Source organism: Narcine bancroftii, chromosome 2 (assembly GCF_036971445.1).
Source record: "Narcine bancroftii isolate sNarBan1 chromosome 2, sNarBan1.hap1, whole genome shotgun sequence".
In the NCBI taxonomy this organism is placed as follows: domain Eukaryota; kingdom Metazoa; phylum Chordata; class Chondrichthyes; order Torpediniformes; family Narcinidae; genus Narcine; species Narcine bancroftii.
This window is the reverse complement of record NC_091470.1, coordinates 352,581,462-352,607,884: the sequence shown is the minus strand read 5'-3', so window position 1 is coordinate 352,607,884 and position 26,423 is coordinate 352,581,462. Positions and strand designations below refer to the sequence as shown.

The window sequence follows — 26,423 nt, the reverse complement described above, 5'->3', positions numbered from 1 at the left end:
ATTTGATGTGAAAGTATGTTGCTATGAAAGAAAACATGAAATATAAGCATTTGATCCCTCTTGCATGCTCTACCATTCAGTTTATCTATTATTTCAAGAGCATTTTCCTGCTTTAATCCTGTATCACTAAATTCCCTTAATATCTAAAAATGTATCAATTTATTTTAATTATGGTGAAAGATTGGGTTTTTATTGCCCTCTTGCATAGTAACTTTGAAAAATTATGTCCCTTCAGGTTGAAATAATCCTTCTCAAATCTATTGTGAAAGGTTGACCCTTGATTTTGAGACTATAGTGCTAGTTCTTGACCACCCCCCCCACCCCCAGCCAGATTAAATAGCAACCATGCATCTTCCCCATTGAGTCCTGTGAACATTTTATAACTTAATCAGTGTTCATGCAACACAAACAGTAATTAATTTAGTTAACAATCACTGTATTTTCTCTATCACAAGTATATTCTGTCATAGGAATTCTGATGTGTCCACAATGTTTCAAATATCAGCAGAATTTCTTCAGGGATTAATACAACTGGAACAAAATATCTGTATCTTGTACTCAAATCCTCTTGAAATCAAGGACAGCATACTGTTTATTTTATGAGTTGCCTGCTTAGCCTGCGCATTAACTTCAAGTGATTCATGTATGAGAAATCCCATCTCTCTGAATACAAATTCCTTTCAATGTCTTACTATTGTTAAGAAAATCTTACACCAAACTGGATGACATCTGCCACGGCTTTACTCATAGCCCACTCTGTCACCTAGTCTTGTACTGTCAGCAAACTTGGATATACCACATTCAGTCCCCACACCTCTATCATTCATATACAGCCTCTCCCTACTTACGATATACGACTTGTGACCATCTGTGCATACAACCAAAAAAAATACTGTATTGAAACCAAACCTCTAGTTGAGGATGAATTTTTTAAATAAAGATCCTGCTTTTATATTTGCCACCTGCCTTGATAAAACCACGAATAAAGTATGCTTCCTTCACAGCTTTCCCAACCTATTTTTTCACTTTATGGGATGCTCACACATATGGGAATAGATAAAGAAAACTGTTTCATCTGCTTCCATCTCTTCTTAATCACATTATTATTTTTCTTGCTCACCCTCTGCGGTAGTCTCTCCCTCAATCTGTCTCTCTACCTCTTCCACTTTATGTCCATTATCATTTACCTCTGAGCTCTTCCCAACTCTTCCTCCTCTTATTTCTCCTTGATATACTTGATATCACCCCTTTCAACTTCACTCTCCACAAAGATACCTAGCCCAAAATGTTAACTGACAATTTCTATCCATACCTCTCGATTCTGTGTGATCCATTGAGTTTCTCATTGGGCTCAAAATTGTAGCATCTGCAGATGTTGTATTTCCCTCTCTTTTTGTGAGCTAACTTTGTATCCATGTCATCAGCGTTCATTTTCTCACACCTGCTTCAATTTTGCTGAGAAGCCTGCTGTATATGAAGCCTCATCATAAGCTTTTAGAAAGACATTGGGCAGCACAAAAGATTTATCACCACTGAGGCAAAATTGACTGCCCTGCAATTGCTGGCTTATCCTTCCTCCTTTAAACAAGAGAGTAACATATGTCACTCATTAAGTCCTCAGACATTACTCTTTTATTCAAAGCACATTGAAAGGTGATGGTCATTGCCCCTGTGATTTCCTCCTATAAGTTCCTTGAAATCCATAGATGTAACCCAACTAATCCACTTCACCCTTCACACTTCACTGTTCTAAAAGCTCCTAGTTATTGATTTTTAATCTCATGTCTCAGTTAGGTCTTCCTTTGGTATTCCTTAAGAAGCATTCAAATGCAATGAATACAATTCATAATGTTCTATTTTTTTCTTGAGCAAACACTCTTATTTTTCTTCTTTTTATTAATGGTGTGGTCCTCTTTAGGTGGATTCTGAAAATTTACCAATACTCTGGCTTCCTGGTTTTTTTTTTTGGCAACATTTTCAATATTTTTTTTACTCGCGCCAACTCTAATTTCTCTTGATAGCCACAGCTGGGCCATTCAAAATCCTATTGAATTTTGTTTTGTCCTGAAGGAAAATATGTTAATTTGATTGTTAAATCTTTGTCCATGTCATTAACACTTCAATCATATCTACTGCTACTAAAAGGTGTAGGAGATGCCATTATGGAAGTGAATAAAACTGGGCAAGTCTTCCGTATGATGGTACTAGAAAATCCAAAAGGGAGTCGTGCCTTTTTTAGCTGCTTCCTTGTCTTTCCTGAGGTAGGTTAGTAAAGTTATTTTTTTTATTGCTTCTAGTTGAGTGTTATTGTTTTATTTATATTAAAAAAAATTGTTAATATTAGAGCTATATATCATCAGTACTGAAGCAAATGTTTTCCCACCTTCAATTATGTTGCTTTCAGTGACCATACAATTACTTTCCGTGTCCCACTTTTGGAAATCCTTCATTCTTTTGTTGATCAAACATTCCCTTTTTATATCCTCAAGTAAGGGTTTCTCCAACAAAAAAAATGATCCCCTCTTCAGTCTATCAGCTCTGAAAAAACACTATTTTTATGTCTAATTTGAGAAATTCTGATCATGTACATCACTTACAAAGATAGTCTATTTCTAGCCTTTAAATGTTATCCAGCAACTCACTTTATCTGCTCACAATTCTTCATTCATGTAGTTATCAAGTTCAACTATTCCAGTACTCATATGTTCTGCCTTCCATCTTCCACAGTACAAAAACTAGCTATTAAAAGGTTATGTACAGCTTTTACCTTGCAAATCTTTCATTGTTTTCTAGTGCTTATCTCCCTTTCCCCCTTCTAAGCCATTCAGTGCCCCCAGTTTAAAATACTAATTATTCTTTTTAAAGCCCTTCATTCCCAAATTTACCCACAAAGCTCCTCCAAGGTTGAACTCAGTTCCGATAATTTTGGCTTATTCAGATTGGCAGTTCCCTTTGTTTCATTAATGATAGCATACTTTCAACTATTTAGTTCCACATTCTGCAATTCTCCTCCTAATCCTCTCTCTGAAAGTGGCCACACAGTGGATTGGGTGGTAAAGAAGGTGTTCCTTCATTGAATGGAACATTGAGTACAAGAGGAAGGAAGTAACTTTGCAGCCACATAAAACTTGGCCAAGCCTCACTCAGTATACTTCAATTCTGGTCACCATTACAGGAAGGGTGTAGAGGCTTTGCAAAGGGTACAGAAGAGGATTACCAGGATGTTACCTGAATTAGAGCCATAAGGAGAAGTTGGACAAACTTGGGTTGTTTTCTCTGGAGGATTGGAGGGTGAGGGGAGACCTGATAGAATCAGAACTTATTGTCATGAACAAGTCATGAAATTTGATGTTTCGTGGCAGCATCATAGAGCAAACATTCATGTTACAGCCATCTTACAACATTACTATAAAAGAGAAAATGAAAACAATAGTGCACAAAAATTAGGGCAGTGACTTTGGTTCATTGATTATTTAGAAATCTGATGACAGCAGGGAAGAAGCTGTCCTTGTGCCATTGAGTGCTCATCTTTAGGTTCCTCTACCTTTTTCCCAATGGTAGAAGAGTGAAGAGGGCGTGGCCTGAGTGGTGGGAGTCTTTGAGGATCGAGGCTGCTTTTTTAAGACACCGCCTCATGTAGATGTTCTCGAAGACTGGTGCTTGTAAGTTAACAAACCTCTGGAGTTTATTGTTGTCCTGAGAGTTGGCCTCTCCATATCAGGCAGTGATGTAACCAGCCAGAATGCTCACCACAGTATACATGTAGAAGTTTTTGAGAGCTTTTGGTGATATAACAAATATCCTCACAAAGTATAGCTGCTAGCGAGGAGACGTTGTTTCCAATATGTACTGACTGTGGTCTTCCGATGAGAAAGTCAAAGATCCAATTGCAGAGAGGGGTACAGAGGCCTAGATTATATAAAATTAAGAGAGGAGTGGATCGAATAGACAGAATCTGTTTCCCAGGGTAAAATAAGTCAAATACTAGAGGACATGCATTAAAGATGGGGTGGGGGGGGGGGGGGGGTCAATTTCAAGGAGATGAGCAGGACATTCTTATGAGACAGTTGCTGCCAGGCACAAGCTGCCAAGGGTTCTAGTGGAAGCATACATGATAGCATTTGTGTCTTTTATATAGACACATGAATATGCAGGAAAGGATATGGATTATGTGCAGGCAGAAGAGATTGAGTTTAATTTGACATCATGTTTGGAGCAGACATCATGGGCTAAAGTGCCTTTACTGGCTTTTTTGTATACAGCCTACAACCATTCTGGCATTTGACATTTCTTAAAACATTCCATTGGCCAATCTTTCAGTCTTAAATCTGGAATCTATTTTTATAATTTTACTTTTTAAGATGCTTTTGATTTGCACTTTGAAAGGTATTATTTGAATCACTAGAAATAAGTATTCATTAAAATATGCAGTTCAATAAAATGTGATCTACATGAAACGCTGCCATTGGAGAGCAGCTGCAATCATCAAGGATACACACCACCCATGACATGCTCTGTTCTTGCTGCTACCATCAGAGTAGAATAGGGTGCCACAAGATTCACACCACCATGTTCAGGAACAGTTACTTCTCCACCAGACTCCAAAGCAACAGACTCAACCTATATATTTATTTATATTTTATTTAGACATATAGCATTGTAATAGGCCATTTCAGCCCTCGGGTCCCTGCTGCCCAATTTACACCTCTGATAAGTTTCAAATGGTGGGAAGAAACCGGAGCCCCGGAGACGTGGGGAGAACGTACAAACAGGCAGTGCGGGATTCGAACCCTGGTCCTGATCTCTGGCGCTGTAAAGCCGTTGAACTAACCGCTACCCCAATAAGAGACTAATTAAGGATTCTTACTTTGCACATTATTTATTACTGAATATTTTTTCTGTATTTTCCCAGTCATTTTGTTCATATTTCTTTCTTAGTACCTTTTCTACGTGTATCTTTCTTGAGTACAGTTTACACTACCGATAAGTAATAATTCTGTCTGGCCTGCAGGAAAAAGAATCTCAGGGCTGTATGATGTCATGTATGTACTCTGACAAAAGAATAAGGAACATGGAATAAAAATTTGCTCTGAAGAAATTATGTGAACAAAAGTAAATAAATAAACACAATTTATTTGTTTCAACTCATATTCTTTAACATATGGGTAGATGACATCACATTATGGAAAATCTCAATATGGACCATTTTCTGAAACCTCCCACCTGTAACTTGAGTGTCACCTGTAAATATTGGATGTAAAAAAAAAAGAAAAAAAAAAGGGCTTGTAAACTGCAAAGGAAGCCTTGCTAATATTAATTAAATTAACAATTACATTTTATGCAGTGTTGAAGCATCTTACTGAAAGAAGAATGGACATGTATTAATAAAATCATGAGTAAGAGGGCAGTCAGCTTGCTGGAAAGTGATGCATGTAAACACATGATTCAGTCGAGTCTGTTCTTTTGAGTTAATGCCCTAAGTCGCTATGATTTTTAAAAAAATTATAACCTTGTCTCAAATGTTCTCTGTAATATTTTGTTAGAAAAATCAACTGATAACCGCTGAAAGAGGAGAAGTTTGTTTTTGGAATATGGAAAATCTTTCAAAACCCTGGCAAAAGCTTCAGCTTCCAGAGTGCAGCAACATTAATTGTATGATACTTATCAAAAATCAGGTAATGCCATAACTTAAATCACAAATTTATTTCATGATTGTAAATGAATGGAGCCTTAAACTCTGATTGTTTAAGGAGGTGTGGAACAGGTCTGAACAAAAGCAAGTAGAGCTGTGCTTCATCTTGTGGTCATAGAATCATTCAATACAGCCATCGTCCTTTTCACCTACCATCCTCACTGACAGTCACATACTCATCTGTACTAATCTCATTTACATACACTTTGTCTGCATCCTCCTTGCCTTTTAAGCTTTGGCAATTCATATCCTTAATACTTCCGAAATATTGCTTCCATGTGATAGTGTTGTGAATTTTTTTTTCCAATGTGACGAGCCCAGAGGACCCCAAAACCCAGCAGCAATAGATATTCCCCAAGACAAATGGTGACTTAAACAGAAGTTGATTTTAATTATATTTATACACGAAAACAGAATCACACTTTAACTTATGACTATTGACTTAACTAACCTAACATAACCCTCTTCTAATTCCAAGCGCATGTTTTTGTAATGTGTGTGTAAGTTCAGAAAGGTTCTTGGGTTCACAGTCCAATCTCACTTCTCATTCCTCCAAGTTCACTGGTTGCAGGCCATTCTTAGACTGTGCACAGATTTTAACATGTATAAAGTTCATCAGGCTTTGGTGCTTGAAAGGTAAATGGTTACTGCTCAGGAAGGTTCTTGTCAGTTTTCAGAGAGAGATTTGTTGTTCCTTTTTAATCAGGCACTTCAGTGTTTTGCTGACGAAACTTGCCCGTTCAAGGTTCTCCAGATGATGACCTCTTTCTTTCAGGCCACCACAGAGTTCCTTTTTGTTTCACTTATTCCAAGTGAAACATTAGACAGCCAGTCCTCTCCTCTTGCATGAACCACAAGGGCTTTGACAAGGCTGAACTAAGCACTCACAAGCCGTCTTCCAAATGGGGCTTTCCACAAGTTTGCCAGCTTGTCCTGTTCCAGTCCCAGCTGCTGTTGCTGGCTGTAACACTGTAGAAATTATCTCGGTGTGTGCCCCTCTCTCTCTCTCTCTCTCTCTCTCTTTCTTTCTCTCTCTCTCTCTCTCTCTCTCTCTCTCTCTCTCACACACACACACAAAGAGAAAGAACAGCATGTTCCCCTTCAGACTGTCTACAGCTCTGACCAGTTCTTTCATCTGTTGTCTTTTTGTAAACAACAATCCATTAGTGAAGTCTCTTGGCCACTCTCCAAAGCTTTTACAAAGGCTCTGAGGCCCCGACATGTCTAGCATTAGCAGAGCTCTAGTATTTTAAATAAGATCTGTTTTAAAGTGTTTGTATGTGACCTACTCTAACAAACCTTTCCAATGCATCTCAAAAGCATATCTATATATTCTGCCACATCAGCTTTCCTGGTTTCTTGATATTAGCAGAGCTTCCGAGAGGGGTGCTTGTATCAGGAAAATGACATCCTTCCAACACAACTCATTTGGGGTGGGGGGGGGGGGGAGTAAATTCATTTGCTTCTTGGGTAGACAGCAGCAAACATCATTTGTTTCAAAATCTGTAGATAGAGATTTTATGGCAATGTAAGATGTGATTAAAAAATTTAATAGACAATGAAGAATTGTACCAGAATGTACCACCTTTTCTAAATGTGAAAGGTGTCAGCAATCATAAGCTGAAGATCTTTCTGGTGAATCCTGGCTATCTTGGGAGTGATGTTTGTCATGTTATAGCCACCAAACCGGGCCAATAAGTGGTTGCTGGGATTAAGGGATTTTGTGGCCACTGGAATCACAGTGGACATGATGAAATAACCACACCAGGCATTTTTAGAGTGAATCAAACGGATTTATTGTTCATAATCTGTGCAACCGTTTAAAAGACAAGAATCACATGCTCGACACATGTTGACGTCACCATGAACTGACGTCACATAGCCATTTTGATGCCTTCTGGGAGTAGTAATGCTGCCATAGCGCTGCTACACGACCCCCCCCTCCAAGAACTGGTAGAAATGTTTGACTGTTTTTTTTAGGTGGTTGACCTCTGTGACTGACTGCTGGCTGCTGCAGTGGAGAAGACTTGTCCACATGAGCTGGTTTAAGTTTGTCAATAGTGAAAGACTGTGGCTTCCCTCCAATGTCCAAAATACAAGTCAACATAATTTGTCTGCCGATCCTATAACTCTAACCCTTTGTAAGGCGTCTCCAAAGGTTGACCAAGTGTTCCCTTACAGATGAAGACATATTCTCAGTTTTTGAGGTCTCCAGGCACAAAGGAAGAGTGTTCTCCATGCGACAGTGGTGGTACAGGGGTTAATTTTCCTATGGTCTCCCTTAGCCTGCTCAAAGATTCCTTAGGATCATCGTTGGATTTGGAATACTAGGGGACGAACTCCCCTGGGACCACCAACAGTGCACCATACATGAGCTCCACAGGTGAAGCTTGGAGGCCCTCCTTTGGAGTTGTTCTAATGTCAGTAATGCCTAGGGCAACTCATCAGACCAGTTCGAGCCTTCTAACCGAGCCATCAAGGGTGACTTGAGATGTTGATGAAATGTTTCCATCATTCCATTGGCCTGGGATGAAAGGCGTTCATATGATGAATTGTTGTACCAAGTAAGCGAGACAAGGCCGTCCACAGTTAGGAAGTAAATTGTGGTCCTCTATCCAAAGTAACATGCGCCGGTAAACCAAAATGAGACACCCAGGAACTGAGAAACACCCGAGCACAAGTGTCTGCTGTAACATCTACCATAGGCACAGCCTCAGGCCACAGTGTAAACCTGTCTATTACTGTAAAAAGTTAACGGTATCCTCTTGAAACAGGAAGTGGACTAACAATGTCCACATGGACATGAGCAAAACAACGAGTAACTGCTGGAAAGGACTGCAGTGGTGCCTTAGAATGCCACTGAACATCTGCTTTGCAGGACCTCTCCATTTGTGTCACGTCTTTTTAAAGACCATGCCACATAAATTTGTTGGAACAGAACAGTCGATCTAATTGATGGATGTGAATATTCAACGTTTTCATGATGCCGGAACGACTGGGCATGGGTGTCTTGTTGATATATCACAGAGGAGTAGTTTGCCATTAACTCCAAAGTGGACATCTTTCAATTGCAGGTTCATGATTACAGCCTGATAAGTATTTGTCTTATGGTCATGTTCTTGGGCCGCGGTCAAAGCTGTGTCGTCATTGCCTTGATCTACAAAGTGGGACAGTGCATCAGCTACTCCACTATCTTTTCCGGAAATATGTATTTTTGTGGAAAATTCTGAAATAAATGATCATTGCCATTGTTGTCGCACCGACCAGGACTCTGCGACCTTGGAAAACGCAAATGTTAAGGGCTTGTGGTAGGTGTACATAGTAAAATCTCTGTCCTCCAAAAAAATAACGTGTCGAATAGACAAGTAAAAGGCCAAAACCTCCTTATCAAAAGAACTGTATTTCTTCTCTGCTTCACGAAGATGGCGGCTGAAGAAAGCTAACGGTTTCTATTGCCTGTTGACATATTGATGAAGTGCACCCCCCTACTGGAAACATCTGTAGAAAGGGTGGTGGCTACATTTAAAACTGGGAAGCTGAGCACAGTGACATGAGTCCGCAAATCTTTTGTCTTCAAGAAGGCATTGTTTCCCTCTTCAGTCCAATGGATGGTTCTGGCATTTCCAGACAATAAATCAAAAAGAAGCTTCAGGATATGAGCTACTGTGGAAGAAATGACAGTAAAAAAATTATCATTCCCAAGAATTTCTGCAGGCTTTTTACCGTAGCAGGTCTTGAGTATTTGGTAATGGCCTCAACTTTGGAAGGCAGCAGAATTACGCTTTCTTGAGTAATCCTATGCCCCAAGAAATCAATAATTTCTTATCCAAAATGCATTTATCTGGATTGATGGTCAGTCCAAAGTCTTGAAGACAAATAGAAAGTGTACAAAAATGTTTCAAATATTCTTCTTTAGTCATACTGGCCACTAAAATGTTGTCAAGATAAATGAAGACATTGGTCATACCACACCCTAAACCATCCATTACTCGTTGAAATGATTGAGCAGCATTCTTTAATCCAAATGGCATTCATAAAATTCGAACAACCCAAACAGGGTAATTATTGCCTTTTTTGGAATGTCATCTGGGTCTACCTGTACTTGGTGATAACCGTACACCGTCTATTTTGGCAAAGATCTTCGCTCCAAGCAAATTAATTGAGAAATCCTGAAGATGAGCTATCAGATAACGATCCAGAATGGTGGTGTCATTAAGCCACCTGTAATCTCCATGTGGTCACCAACCTCCATTGTGTTTCGGCACTATATGTAATGGAGATGCCCAGGGACTGTCGGACCTACAAATTATGCCTAGTTCCTCCATCTTGGCAAACTCTTCCTTAGCTAAATGCAGTTTCTCTGGAGGTAAGTGACATGCTTTAGCGTGAATAGGCAGGCCCTTAGAACAATGCAGTAACACCGTGCTCTGCAGTGGAGGCAGAATATTGTAGGGTAGTAATCTCAGGGAAATCTTCCAACAGCTTGGAGAATTCATCTACTGGTTTACTTAATGTTTGGAGGCATAGAGCAGGGCTAAAGGCATCTGCCAGATAAATAGTCTGAAAAGTAGTTCCATCTATTAGCTGACGCCCTTTTAAGTCGATGAGGAATGAACGAGCCCAAAGAAAATCTGCACCAAGCGAAGGTCGGAATACTGCTGCTATAATAAATGGCCAAATGTAAAGATGATTCTCGAACTTGACATTCATCTTCCTGGTGCCAAAGGTCGGAATGTTGGAACTGTTAACTGCTTGTTGTTTCAGATCTGGGGTAGGATGGCATGTGTCAAAACCGATGGGTGGAAATACACTAACTTCTGAACCCGTGTCCACCAGAAGTTTTCGCTGGGACAACTGGTCCCATACATACAGTAGGCTTGCAGGTTTCTTGCCTACCGCCGCAGCCTGACCGGCGGTTAGGCTGGGCATTTCCTGCAAACGAGCAGGGTGGAAGGCACTTGTGTGTATTTACTCCCCAATGCCTGTGATAATAACACCAAGATGAGGTATCCACAGGCTGCTTGCTTGTTTTGGGGCATTGCCTGCTTGTAGGGAGTGATGTGCTTAGAGCACTAGAGTGTGACATGGGGTCAATATAAGAGGGGTTGGTTATGCAGACTTGTCTTTCCTTGCTGTGGTCTGCCTCCACCGCTACAGCTCTTGGGATCTTCAAATGAACATGTGGATAACAAAAGCCTAATCTCATCTTGCATTCACTCTAAAAAGAGCTGCTCAAAAAACTTCTGCCAGCTGCCAGGAACAGCATTTCATCCATTAGTTCTGAAGGGGTGCGGTCTCCCAACCCATTGAGATGTAGTAGTTTGGCTGCCCTTTCCCTATAGAACATACCACATGTACTAAAAGTGCTTTTAAAGTGTCATACCTGCTTGTATGTGGTGGATCCTGTAGGAGGTTGCCCACCCTTTTAACGACAGCCTGGTCCAGGGCACTGACAAGGCTGTAATAACGAGTGCTGTCCAATTCGACTTTGCGAAGGTGAAATTGTGCTTCAGCCTGTTGAACCAAAGTTCAGGCTCAGCTGTCCAGAAAGGTGATAGCTTCACAGCAATGGTTGCAGAGTCCATGTTTGTCCAAAAATACGTTTTTGAGCTCGTTGGGGGTCACCAACTGTGGCCACTGGAATCACAGTGGACATGATGAAATAATCACACAAGGCGTTTTTAGAGTGAATCAAACGGATTTACTCTTCATAACCCAAGCAACCTTTTAAAAGTCAGAATCGTGTGCTCGACATGCGCTGACCTCATCACGCACTGACGTCACATAGCCGGTTTGATGCCTTCTGGGAGTTGTAATGCTTCCATAGCACAGCTACACTTTCCCATATATTTACCTCTTGATTCCAATCAGGGCTTTTCAAGTAAGATTAATGGTAGCCAAATGGTGATATTATTAAAGATAAAAATGCTGGAGAACCTCAGCAGGTGAAACTGTCCTTTATGTAGCAAAGGTAAAGATACATAACTGACATTTCGGGCTTGAGGCCTTCATCAAAGTTTGAGAAAAAGGTAGCAGAGGAGAGGCAACGCAGGAGATGATAAGCAGAGAAAGGAGGGAGGGGACAGCAGCAATGATGGGGAGGGGGAGAAGGCAGGGCTATGTGGATGAAAGAACTGGAAGGACAGGAAAGGGGGAGGGGAAGAAAAGACGTTTAATGAAAATCACTGAGGTCAGCGTTCATGCCATGTGGCTGGAGAGAGCCTAGCCGGAAAATAAGGTGTTCCTCCAATCTGTGGGTGGTCAGGGTGGAACAGTACATAAGGCCATGGACAGACATGGGAGTGTGACCCAGAATTAAAATGGTTGGCCTCTGGGAAGTGACTTTAGTTGTGAACGGAGCAGAGGTGCTGAGCGAAGCAATCTCCCAGTCTGCAACTGGTCTCTCAGCCCTCACCCCCCCCATCTCCATTTCTCACTCATCTGCCCCCAGAAGCATCAAAGATTGAATCCCCCTCATCCTCACCTACCACCCCACCAGCCTCTGCACTTACTACAGGATCCTACCACCAGATCCATTTTTCCCCCTCCTCCCCTCTCGGCTTTATACAGGGACTGCTCCCTCCGTGATCCCCTCACTGCACTCATCGCACCTCCAGCACCTTCCCCTGTGTCCTCAGGAGGTACAATACCTGCTCCCACACCTCTACATCAGAGAGACTGGTCATAGACCGGGAGATCGTTTCATTTGGCTCCTCCACTCCGTTGGCAACCACAGCGACTTCCCCACCCTCATCTGCTGCCTTGCCACCTCCCTTCTCCCCTCCCCCCCCACCATTACCCTTTTGTTCAGATCCTTCCGGCATGTTCTCATACTTTGATGAAGGGCTCAAGCCCAAAATGTAATTGTGTATCTTTGTCTTTGCTACATAAAGGAACCTGTTTGACCTGCTGAGCTTCTCCAGCAGTTTGTGTTTTTACTTCAATCAAGGTATCTACAGAATTTTGTGATTTACTACTGTTATTAAGGAAGCTTCCGCTGGTATGTTCAAAGAACATTTTTAATTGTCTAGAGAACTACGTTGACTTGTTCAAATCATTAGAAGGGCTGGAGAAAGTCAGGAATTCACACAGCATTCGTAGGAAAGAAAAGGCAGCCAATGCTTCAGACCCGAGCCTCGCATCGAGAATATGGAAAAACAGGGAGATGTCTGAACAAAAATATGGGGGAGGAGCAGTGGAGACGAAGATTGTCGTTACTTGGTAATGGTCTGCAGCTGCATAGCAAAACAAGGTCTCTCTTGGCGTGAGAGGGGCCTTCTTATTGCCTTACAGTCCCAGTAAAGAGCCTGACCTTAATCACAAGGGATGGTCTTTTTTTCTTTTTCTTTTCTTTCTTCTTTGGCTTGGCTTCGCGGACGAAGATTTATGGAGGGGGTAAAAGTCCACGTCAGCTGCAGGCTCGATTGTGGCTGACAAGTCCGATGCGGGACAGGCAGGCACGGTTGCACCGGTTGCAGGGGAAAATTGGTGGGTTGGGGTTGGGTGTTGGGTTTTTCTATCAGTTTACCTATCTCGGCTGCATCATTTCATCAGATGCAAGGATCGACAACGAGATAGACAACAGACTCTCCAAGGCAAATAGCACCTTTGGAAGACTACACAAAAGAGTCTGGAAAAACAACCAACTGAAAAACCTCACAAAGATTAGCATATACAGAGCCGTTGTCATACCCACACTCCTGTTCGGCTCCGAATCATGGGTCCTCTACCGGCATCACCTACGGCTCCTAGAACGCTTCCACCAGCGTTGTCTCCGCTCCATCCTCAAAATTCATTGGAGCAACTTCATCCCTAACATCGAAGTACTCGAGATGGCAGAGGCCGTCAGCATCGAGTCCACGCTGCTGAAGATCCAGCTGCGCTGGGTGGGTCACATCTCCAGAATGGAGGACCATCGCCTTCCCAAAATCGTGTTATATGGCGAGCTCTCCACTGGCCACCGTGACAGAGGTGCACCAAAGAAGAGGTACAAGGACTGCCTAAAGAAATCTCTTGGTGCCTGCCACATTGACCACCGCCAATATGTCATTAACTGTCAAAGTGCAAGAAAAATCTGGCTAATGTTTGGACATGGGCTGATAAATAGCAAATAATGTTTGTGCCACATAAGTAAGATGCAAATCTGATGCGTAATGGAATACTTTATACTTGCCTGCAATGGTTACTGCTGCTGTTTGACACCTTCTAAGACAGAAGTCTATCTGACTGGGGTCAGGTTTATCAATATAAATGTTTGTTCACACTTGCACAAGTTGTGCCTATGCATGGTGTACCAAATTAATTTTAAAGGGTTTGTAAGCTCTACCTTTGACACAGAAATTAAAGCTTAGCATTCACAGAGAACACTAGGACTTATATCAGCGGCACAATGTAAAATTATATATGCTCATTCCATGAAGTCATAGAAATGGGTCCTTTGGTCCTCAACATCAGTGCTCACCTCATTGCTTGCTTGCATTAGGTCTGTATCTTATTATGCTCTTACTATTTAAGTGCTTGTGTGAATGCCTTGTAAACACAGTGATTGTATTTAATTCCACCACCTTCTCTGCCCAAGAGTTCAACCACTTTTTGTGTAAGAACAGAAGTCTTCTCTCAAGCTCTTTTTAAACTCTTGCCTTCACATTAATCATATGCCCTCATGGTTTTGATACCCCTTTTATGGTAGTCATGGGGTTTTTAACATGTAAGGAGATTGGGAAAACCAGTTTAGGACTGAAATCTCAAGAGGGAGAATTAGTAAAAAGTCTACCAGATGGCTTTTTAGACCAGCTTGTTGATGAGTCCACTAGGAGATCAGGTGTACTGAAATGGGTGTTGTGTAATTCACCAGAACTGATTATAAAGTTTAGAGTAAAGGAACCATTAGTGGGCATTGATCACAATTTGATTGAGTTCAATTTGATATTTAGACGGAGTTTCTGCAAGAGATGAGGAAAATGCAGGATAAATATCAAAAAAAGGAAATCTTCAAATGGAAAAATGTAACACTGTGGCTGACAAGAGAAGACAAAGCTAACATAAAAGTGAAAGAGACGGCATATGAGGAAGCAAAAATTAATGGGAACACAGAGGATTGGGAAGTTTTTAAAAACTTACAGAAGTTAACTTAAAAAAAAACTCATAAGGAGGGAAAGATGAAGTATGTAAGTCGGCTAGCAAATAATATCAAAGAGGATACTAAAAGCTTCTTCAAATATATAAGGAGTAAAAGAAAGATGAGAGTATATATACAGGAACGTGCCACTTAACGTCAATTCGGGCAACGACCAACCACATATATGTCCATGGTTCCATAATTATTTAGTTACCGCTAGCAAGTTCGCAGCAATTTAGGAAAAGCATTTGCTAGCTATAGGAAATTGTAAACTATAAACCCAAACTGATCCAACTGCCCCACCCTCTCCCCAGAACCCTGTACCAGTTCCAACTAATTCCATAGTCCCACACTCTCCCCACAGGCCTGTATCAGTCCCCACACTGATCCCACAGCCCCCTTCTCTCCCCACAGCCTCATGCTGGTCCCCACACTGATCCTTACTTACAAATAAAATATTTTCAGGTACACTAAAATATCCCATATAGCTTTCATGGACATTAAGTGGCACATACCTGTAGTACCATTAGAAAATGATGCTGGAGAAATAATAATGGGTCAGAAGGAGATGGAAGAACTACAAGAGTATTTTGCATCAATCTTTACTAGGAAAGACATTAGCAGTGTGCTGGAAATCCAAGGGTATCAGGGAAGGGAAGTGAGGGCAGTTACTATTTTAAAGGAGAAAGAACTCAGAAAGCTGAATGGTCTAAGGGTGGATAAGTTTCCCAGACCAGATGGATTGCATCCTCATGTTCTGAAAGAAATAGCGGTAGAGGTTGTGGAGGCATTGGTAATGATCCTTCAGGAATCAACAGATTCTGGTATTGTCCTGGAAGACAGAAAAATCGTAAATGTCACCCCAGTATTCAAGAAGAGAGGGAGGCAGTGAAAAGGAAATGATAGACTGGTTAGCCTGACATCAATGGTTGGTAAGGTGTTGGAGTCAATTGTCAAGGATGAGGTTACAGAATACTTGGGGGCACATGGCAAAATAGACTATGGCAACATGGTTTTCCTGAGGGAAAATCTTGCTTGACAAACCTATCGGAATTCTTTGAAGACACATCCAAAGTACAGAGTACCTATGGATAGATGTTAAAATTCTCAAAGATACACTACACTTAAAATCACCAATGCCTGAAGAGGGCGCACAAAATCAGTGAACCGGTGCGGACTCGAAAGGCCAACATAGCCTGTTTCCACTCTGTAAATGGTTACATGGTTAAGTGACAAGTAGGCTAGTTAAAGGAGATGCAGTGGATGTGAATTTGGATTTTCAGAATCCCTTTGACAAGGTGCCACACATGAGGCTACTTAACAAGTTGAGTCAAGGGTATAAACAGGGAACATACCAGTGTGGATAGAGCATTAGCTGATTGGCAGGAAGCAGAGAGTTGGAATACAAGGATCATATTCTGGTGGGCTGCCAGTTGCTCGAGGTGTTTCACAAGGGTTGGTGTTGGAGCCGCTTCTTTTTAAGTTTTTAAGCAGGTAGTTTTGAGAAAATGGAGAAGTGTGGATAGAGCATTAGCTGATTGGCAGGAAGCAGAGAGTTGGAATACAAGGATCATATTCTGGTGGGCTGCCAGTTGCTCGAGGTGTTTCACAAGGGTTGGTGTTGGAGCCGCTTCTTTTTAAGTTTTTAAGCAGGTAGTTTTGAGAAAATGGAGAGGTCATGCACTTTGGTAGAAAAAATAAACGGGCAAACTATTTTTTAAGTGCAGAGAAAATTGAAAATACCCAGATGCAAAGGGACTTGGGAATCCTCGTGCAGGATAGCCAAAAGGTAAATTTGCATGCCTGTGGTAAAGAAAGCAAATGCAATTCTGGGATTTATTTTAAGAGGAATATAAGAGCACAAATGTAATGTTGAGGATTTATAAGGTACAGTACTGATGAGACTTCACTTGGAGTATTTTGAGCAGTTTGGGACTCCTCGTTTAAGAAAGGATGTCCTGACATTGGAAAGGTTTCAGAAGAGGTTCACAAGGATGATTCCGGGAATGAAAAGGTTAATATATGAGAAGCGTTTGACATGTCTTGGCCTGTACTCATTGGAGTTTAAAGGGTGATCTCATGGAAACATTTTGAATGTTGAAAGGCATGGACAGAGTACATGTAGAAAGCTGGGAGAATCTAGGTCAAGAGGGCACTGTTTCAGGATTGAAGGGCCTCTACTTAGAACAGAGATGCGAAGGAATTTCTTCAGCCAGAGGGTGTTAAATCTGAGGAATTTGTGGCCACTGATGGTTGTGGAGACCAGGCCATTGGGTATATCTGAAGCAGAGATTGATAAGTTCTTGATTAACCAGGGCATCAAAGGTTATATGGAGAAGGCTGGGTAGTGAGGCTGAGTTGCAAAGAGGATCAGCTCATGATTAAATGGTGAGGAAGACTCGATGGGCTGAATAGCCTAGATCTGCCTCTATGCCTTATGGACTCATCCATGCCTCATAATTTTATATACCCCAGATCAAGCCTTTACTCCCCATAACTAAAGTCCTCCATCCCACGCAACATTCTAATTCTGTACTCTCTGGCACAATCACCCCTGCCTATTAGTGTGGCAGCCAAAACTGCATACAATACACCACCTAGTACAGTTCTAGCCACTATTTTGTTAAGTTGTCAGTAAGGAGTACTCCATGACTCTGTGGGTTTTCTCTGGGTGCTCTGGTTTCCTCCCCATTTAAAAGTTTTCTAAATGTCCCTATTGTATTAGATTCTACCACCTCCCTTGTGAGCATGTTCCTTCACTCACCTTAAATGGATGTCCTTTAGTATTGACCACTGCCGCCTTGGAAAAAGGGTAGTATCCGTTCACTCTCTCCATGCCTTTCATAATTTTGTACCCCTCTTTTAAGTCAACTCACATCCTCCATGTGAGAAAAACACTAGTTCGTTCAACCTTTCAACTTTTTTTTTCTAATGATATGAAAAAAGTCCATTCAGCTCACTGTCTATGCCATCTCCCTGGAGAGTAATCCCATTAGTCTCACTTCCTCATCTTATTTCATTGTATCTCTATAAATTATTCCCTTTCACATGTTCCCATCAAGTCACCTTTGATTCATCCGGCCTTTAACCTAAACGAATGGATCTTTAGCTAGCATATTTTTAAGGATGTGATAAGAAACCACAGTACCCAGAAGAAACCCAAGGTAGAATTAAACATTATTTCCTATTGGCATTATGCATCAAAAGACCATGGGTGGCTAATGCTATTTTTCATTATGTTTTCAGATCTGGATTGGAAGCAAAGGATTGGACAAAGTCAAAGGGAAAATATATGTGATAGATGCAGACAAATACCATGTGGAGAAAGAACTGGCGGCTCATGCTGATATGGTTCGAGCATTGTGCTGTGCTGAAAACACATATGTTTTTAGTGGAGCCGGCAGAGAAGATGGGAAAGTTGCCATTTGGAAAGTAGAATAATTTCTATAATTTTTACCCTATCACAATATGGTGTTAAACTTTAGGTTACTGCAATATTGTTATCACAGTAGGAAATAAGATGGCACTGAACATTCTGTATTATTGTGCATCTATTTCTTGATGTTATAATAGATTTTATTGCAAAAAGGAGACCAGTATTACTACAAAAGCAAGGTACTAGATTCAAGAAGTCTTAAGTAGACAGAAAATGATGAAAATACTAAACAGCTCAACAATCGGTAGTTTATGTAGAGAGACAAACAGTTAATATTTCAGGTTCATATTCATCCATGAGATTTAGTAATTGCATATATCTTTGACAACTTTTATCTACTTTTTTGAAAAGCATTTAATGAAAGTATTTCCTTTTATTTTTAGGAGTCTTTACTAATGTAGACTCATCTTGTTATCAGAGCTAATGATTGTCAATTTATTATCAGCCATAATCAAGTTGGTTATCAAGGCATAGGATAGACAAGTACTACAAAAGTTATACAATAACCTTTTCTTATAGCCAGTCCTCTGGATTGAGGATGTTGTGCCTCCACATCAATTTGACAGAGCATCATTTTAAAATAGTATATGGAAATGTAATTTATAGCAGTTTTTGCACCTGTTTATGCACAATTACTGATGTCACGAAACAAAAAATGTCGTGAAATATGGTTATAATTCTGAAAGGGCTGATGGGGCCAATGTGGTGTCCACAGGCTCTTCCACAGATGGAGTGGGTGGCTGAGTAGTTTGTGATATAGTCTGTTTCTCTTATAATTTGTGCAGGGCTTCTATGGTGTTTTTGATATAGGCCATCCAGAAAATGCTTCTCTTTTGCTCTGAATTGTCATTGGCTGGGGAATCCCAGAAGTTATTTGGGATATTGAACATCTCACATTCGACCTATAGCGACTGGATTCAAGAGCCAAGATTAGCTGAACCTTGGTAGGTTGAGCTGTAGTACACAGGCGTCATTTGAATTTGTGTAGATTTGAAAGACGAGCTCCATGTCATTGCTGACTTGCTCACTGAAGTCGATTAGAGGATGATCTTTACTTTTAACATTTTAAATTTTACATTTAAATCTTTAAATTTTTTTAAAATTTAGACATAACAGGCCACTTCAGCCCACGAGACCCTGCCTTCCATTTTACACCCAATTAACTTACACCCCCAGTTCGTTTCAAATGGTGGGAGGAAACTGGAGCTCCTGGGCAAAATCGATGCAGACGTGGCGAGAACATACAAACTCCTTTCAGACAGCGCAGGGTTGGAACCCCACTCCCGATCGCTGGTGTTGTAAAGCCATTGCACCAACCGTGCCACCCCAAGACATCTGCAACACAGAGATCCTGTATTGACCTCCCCCTGCTGCACAATACTGCCTTCCAACAATAAATGTTCCAGATCAAAATGATTGCTTCCCATATTTTGGGAACATCTCAGCAGAGGCAAATCCCCTTCTGCTTTTAATACCAATGCAGCTTTTCAGGGAAAAAGATATTTGCCAATCAAAACCTCAGACCTGGGACAAGAGGCGTAGTATACCAGACATCAATGATCTCTCCCCTATATATTTCTGGGATCTGGACTACCATACCAAGCAGCATAAAGGACTTGAAATATACCACCAGTAATACCTCTGCAAAATACTCCAAATTTAATAGAGAATTGAACCAAATTCAGTATTTTCTCCCACGTCACATTCCCATCATTGAGGCCCCGTTACACTTAGTTGGCTATGATGAATAGAGAAGATTCAAGGATGCGCTCGCAGCATACTGGAAGAAAATGCAACACCTTCCCAAGACCTGGGAAGGAGGCTCAAAGTGGAGAAGAAGCATTGAATCAGATATATACAGTAGACTGCAAATGCAGCAGATGAAGTGTTCCAGCTTATAACTACCCATCTGTGAAAGAGTTTGCACTTTAGCCACGTCAGAACCTATAAAACTGGAGAGGAAGCAAATCATTCTCAATATCAAGGTATTAATAAAGAAAGAGAGGGTATGGTTATTATAAAATCTTCGTGGTATCACAAGTGAAGAATTTATTTGTGATTGCGTAAAATAGATTTTTAATTATTGGTTCAGTGATATGGGGAAAATTACCTTTCTTATTAGCAATCTACAAGTTTTTAAATTAAACTTAATGAAGATGTAAGAATAGTTTAATTGATCAATTGAATTGTATTTTAGGAAAGTCAAAAGCTGACAAAGATACTCATAACTAAAATGGTTTGTATTACCATTAATTTAAATTTGAATAAGTTTTAATCTCCTATGCAGGATTGATTTTGAAAATTTTATTGGAATTAAACATTGTAGAATTGGTGGTGATGATTAAAAATTTCTCTTCTCATTTCATGCCAATGGCCTGCCCATTGATGTGATTAATTGCAAATCTTAATAATTACTATATCACATTTCAGGTAGTTGTAAAATAATGGTGGCACAGTTTGCTGCCTTATTATAAAAGGGATTTTAAGATAACCCCCATTCATTGGCTTGTTTAATAAAAGAGCATTAAATTTTTAAACTGGTAGTTTTTAAAAAAAAAAATGAATACTGGAATTTTATGCTTGTATTTTATAGAAGGAGCATTACTGCTCAATGTAAGCCCTTTGGCCCATGATGTTGTGTTGACCTAAGTAAACCTACACCACAATAATGTAATCCTTCCCTGCCTATCATCCACAACCATCTATTTTTCTCACATGCATGTGCCTCTCTAAGAGTCCTCATGATCTTGTATACTTCTGTGAAGTCTCCGCTCATCCTTTGTCGCTCCAAAGAGAAAACCCTAGCTTTGTCAGCCATGCTTCGTAAGACATGTTCTCCAATTCAGCAACATCTTGGTAAAATTCGTCTACACTCTCTCTAAAGCTTACACATCCTTCCTGCAATGATGCAACATAAAAGTGCAATACTCCAAGTGTGGTCTTACCAGAGTTTTTTTTCAATCTGCAACATTATCTCACTGTTCTTGAACTCATCGTCCAACCAATGAAAACCAACATACCAAATGTCTTCTTATCCACGCTATCAACTTGTCAGCAATCTTCAGGGATCAATGGACCTGGACCCCAAGATCCCTCCGTTCCTCCACACTGTTAAGATACTCTGCCTTCAAGTTCAATCTGCCAAAGTGCATCACTTCATAATTATCCAGATTGAACTTCATTTGCCACTTCTCTGCCCAACTCTGCATCTTGTCTTTATCCCACTGTAACCTTCTATCCATAGCATCTTCAACCTTTGTATCATCTACAAACTTATTAACCCACCACTTCACTTCTTCATTCCAATTCATTTATAAAACTCACAAAGAGCAAGGGTCCCATTATCAAAGACTTTACTGAAATCTATACACGCCATATTCCTTGTTACCTCCTCAAAAATCCTAATTAGGCTTGTGAGGCTTGACACACCTCTCACAAAGCCTTGTTTCCTATCCTTGAGAAGATTATGCTTCCATAAAAGCTGATAAATCCTGTCCCTAAGAATCTTCTCCAATATTTGCCCACCACTTCACTAGACTATAATTTCTAGGGTTCTCCCTCCTTAAACAAGGAGACTACATTTGCCTCTTCCAAGTCCATATTTCTTCATGACATAGAATGATGTAATTTGGCCCATTGTGTCTGTGTCAACTCACAGAGCAATGCCAATCCCCCCCACGTACTTTTCTTTGTAACCTATTCTTGTGTTCCTGTCAAATTCTCTCAGATTGTCTATGCACTATGAAGGGTTTACATTGGGCATTTAACTTACAACCTGTACATCTTTGGAAGGAGGGAAAAAAAACTGGAGTATCCAGAAGAATCTCCCACAGCAAACTCCCTTTCAATACCAGTGATTGCAATTGAAGCCAATTGCTGGCAGGAAGTATCTCTACTTTGTCTCTGTGCTGCCTCAAATACTTTCCTCAATGAATCGATAATGAAGCACATTATTTAATATACTTTTGTACAGTTATTTCTCAGTTGATGCAAACAAATATTAGTAAATGCACTTTTTTGAAAAGATAATTCTGTTAGTTTGATGTTTCCATCAAAAATGTTTCTGGTTTTTGTATTGCAATATCAATTTGAAGAATCCCATTATTTTGGTTAATTTGAAGTTATAGTGTGCTGGTTTTGAAGGTTTCAGGATGTGAATATGTGACAAGCAAATAAAAGGTGTTCTTTGTCCAGAAAGAGAGATAGTTATTGCAGTTTTTTTAAATTGAATTTTAGTTTGGGAGAACTAGGCCAATATTAGGCTGGCATAATTTAACTGTGAAGTTCAAGTTCATTTGATAGGAAATTATAACAATGACAGTCTGGAGCTGTAAGTCTGTTCCAAGGTACCTTTTGTTCATAACTAATGTGCATCTCAGCTCAATTTCCCAATTGTTGCTCCCTGATACCCTTACCAAATTAAAAGTCTGGTGATTTATGTTCAACTTTTTAATTGAAGTAACATCCATAATATTTGGCACAAGTTAGATATGGTATCTTTTCATGATTTTTTTTTCCTGATTTCAGTGTGAATACTGAGGTCAAAATATAAGATGGCGACTTAATTGCAAACACCAACAAAAGAATTGGCCAACTGTTAAGTTTGAAATAAAGTACTAGGATTTACAAAAGGTGAGCAATTATTCAAAGACTCTACTTGGCCGTTGTTTTGTACTGACCACAAGACAGATCACAAGGTGCATCAATGAGACCTCTTGACTTATCTAACCTCTTTCCTAGCTAGATTTAAAAAAAAAGGATTAAAAAAGCACTTTACTAAAACAATTTTCAATAAATATATTGATAAAGTTAAAAAATATAGAACTGAATTTTTTATACAGTATTGTAATAATTGTTTATATATTATGTTTATTCAACTAATTGTCCAACAATTTACCACCCTCTGGGTGAAGAAATTCCAATCCTTTTTTCTAAGCAGATACCCTTCCCTGAGTTCCATGGTCTTGTGAAGAAATTCCTACACATCTCTTTTCTAAGAGATGCCCTTCCCTGGCCTCCATGTCTTTTTCCACAGTAAATACAGATGGAAAATACTCATTTAGGACCTCACCCATTTTCCTGTGTCTCCACACATAGACCTTGTTAATCTTTATGGGGATCATCTTTATGAATCTCACATTGTTCTCATCATCCTTACCAGAACAGCATAAAACCAGACGGGAAGCATATCACCTTTGATTCCAAGGGAATGTCTAAGAATTCATCAAATGGTTGGTCTCTGAATGATTGTCAAATAAGGCCAGTTTCTTCCAGTTACAGACTGGGTGACAATTGCATTTTTCTTACTGAAGAGACTGGTGAAGAGGTAAATCTGTGGTATTTGTTGCCGCAGGCAGTTGTGGAGGCCAGGTCACAGGTGATTTGAGAGTGAAAGGTTATTGATTTGTGATGGGCTTCAAAGGTTATGAGGAGAAGGCTGGGTATTGGGAATGAGTGGGGAAATGGATTAACTCATGATTAAATGGCGGGGTTGAGTCGATGGGCTGAATAGCCTTTTTCTGCTCCTATGTCTTTAGCGTTGTCTTGAATAGAGTCCACATTACAGAAGAGGAGGTGATGGATACCTTAAAACACAAAGGGCTGGATCAAGTGCATCCTCAGACATGGGAATCTTGTGAAGAAATTACAGAGATATTTACATCATCGGGCTCTGGTGATGTGTCAGAAGACTGAGGGGTGGCTAATGTATTTCTATTTAAAAAGGTTGTAGGGGCAAGCCAAGGACTACAGGCCAGTGAGCTTAATGTCACTCATGGGTAAGTTACAGTAGATATGTGAAACAAGCTGCCAGAGGTGGTAATAACTTCAATGTTCTAAAAACACGTGAAGATGTAGGCGGACAGGGATATTTCACACCCAGAATATTGACTAACCATTTCTACCTATGGTGCCACTGTTTCACCTGTCGAGTTCCTCAAACAATTCTTTGTGCAGGTAAAAGTGGACTACCTTGGATAGAGAACTTAGTTGGAATGAACAAGGAGAGTAAAAAAGACCTTTTTCTGTGATTCTGTCTTGAAACGGAGCAGCAAGTGGTTTTTCAGGTATATAAATTGTGAGACAGTGCACTTCTGGTACATGGATTTGATATTCCAATAAATGCTCTTCCTCCACTTTGGTTCCCAGGAATTGGATTTCTTCAAGAGATTTTAAGCAGATCCTTGAATCTTTTATCATTAATGAAATGCTCAAAACACCTCACAGGTCAGTCACAATCTGCAGAAAGAGAAACAGAGTTGATGCTTCAAACTGATGTTCCTTTGGCAAAATTTTCAATCATTTCTTTTGACTATCAACCTCTTTTTTTGATGGAACTCAGAATGGGGTGTTTAGGAGTCTGGGACTGAACCTCTGCACAATATATCTGAATGATTCTCAACATCTTGAGATTCAAGCAGGAGGGAAATAAAAACAAATTACATAAAAAGAAGAAACCGATGTGTCTATGAAATGAAAAAAAGCCCATGAGGGATTGTCACCAAGCACCGCATCCAGCCACCATCCGGGTCCCCCATCAGCCCATTATCTGTCAGCCTCTGGATCCCCATCAGCCCAGCACCATCAAGCCCCAGGACCCCTGTCAACCTGTCAGCCACCTTGCGACTTCTACAAATGGCACCCGGGAGACAACCAGGCCTGGCAGTAGAAGCAACTACTTCCCAAAGGCACGTCAGCCGCCTTCTTCCTCAAAGACCATCTCTCAAGTGTTCAATTTCTTGTCACATTTTTCTTTGTTGGTGGATTTGAAAAATCGATGAGTTGTGGGCTGCAGCTCTTGTATTCCAGTGAGCTGCATCAGTCATCCCTCCAGTATGGTCAGCCACTTGACAAACCTTACTCAAGTGTTTCCCTTGCCTAGTGGCTCCATCATATCATTACACAGACGTTAAACATACAATAACCCACCACATAGAGATTCAGGGTCCTCCGATGGTAGCAGGAGCTCGTAGATTACCCCCAGACCATCTTAAAATTGCAAAATCTGAATTCGACCACATGTAAGAGTTGGACGTAGTCCTCAGATCTGACAACTACAGGGCTTCACCATTGCATATGGTTCCAATAAAAACCTCCTGAGAATTGGCAGCTGTTATGCCATAGACCAGCAAAGATAGAAATTTTCCAAGATATTAGTATCTTAAAACAATAATTTTTATTAATAACTATGAATAATGAAATATCTTACTTAACCCCATCTATGCACAAATGTATATATGTTTGTATGGATTACCCAAACCATTACAGCTTAAGCACAATTCTGAATAGTCAAATTGTTTTGCCTTTGCTCTTATTGCCAGAAGAACTATACTTATGCGATGGAAGGATGTTGTCCCTCCACATGGTTATCTGATGTGATGGCATGCTTGACTCTGGAAAAAATTAGATGCTTTACTAATGTAATGAACCTTAATTTTCTAAATTTATGCAGTCTTTTCCTTAATTATTTTTCAGAATTTATAAGATGATTGGATCCCATTTTATGGTTTGGTTGTCCTTTCTTTCATGCATTAATGAAATATATATGTTTAATCATAAACTTCACAAGGGAAGGGATAGATTATTAGAATAACTGGTTTTATATACTTGTTTTGTCTCTTTCATAGGTTGTTTACAACTATTTGTTAATATACATTTACTTTGTTAGATATATATTCATATTACCTATGAGTATAGAGATATACATGTAAAAAAACTCAAAAGTATTGGAAAGAGAAATCTTATGTTGAAACTCAGAACTTTTAAAACTTGTTCAGAAGTAATTATGTAGTTGAGACACTGAGTCATCAGACTTCTCAAAACTCATGAATTCTTGTTGAGTTACTTTCAGATAAATATTTCTTTATACAAATGATCTGACATAACTTCCCCCTTTCTTGTGTAGGGATTATGAAGCTTGTGACTTCTAGGATGCTTTCACAGGCAAGGGCGAGACAAAGTAACCATCAAAATGGTCATGATCCAGATGGAAGAATGATCTTGCTTTACCCAGATATGGGTCAGTCAGAAGTGACCATTACAATGATCACAGGATTACTGCCCTCTCTTGACAAAGAGAAACAGCAGAAGTGACCATATCCTGATGTAACTTTAATTCTGTCCTCTAGTTTGATGCTAATGCACGGTTTTTGGTTTAATTTTCCCAAAACCACGACATC

General features: G+C 40.1%; 1 protein-coding gene across 6 annotated transcripts in view; it reads left to right on the top strand.

The window, feature by feature from the left end:
- Positions 1-25,836, top strand: part of dennd3a (DENN/MADD domain containing 3a) — a 176,842-nt gene extending 151,006 nt beyond the window's left edge. For 2 of the 6 annotated variants that reach the window (XM_069922317.1, XM_069922315.1), the window contains 4 exons: positions 2,146-2,261; positions 5,544-5,675; positions 18,057-18,242; positions 22,774-25,836. In XM_069922317.1, the coding sequence (XP_069778418.1) occupies positions 2,146-2,261; positions 5,544-5,675; positions 18,057-18,242; positions 22,774-22,785 (446 nt within the window). In that variant the 3' untranslated portion in view covers positions 22,786-25,836. Of the gene's footprint in view, positions 1-2,145; positions 2,266-5,011; positions 5,113-5,543; positions 5,676-18,056; positions 18,347-22,773 lie in introns of those variants that run through there. The other 4 variants (XM_069922320.1, XM_069922316.1, XM_069922318.1 and 1 more) reach the window with 3 other exon arrangements.
- Positions 25,837-26,423: the final 587 nt, after the last annotated feature.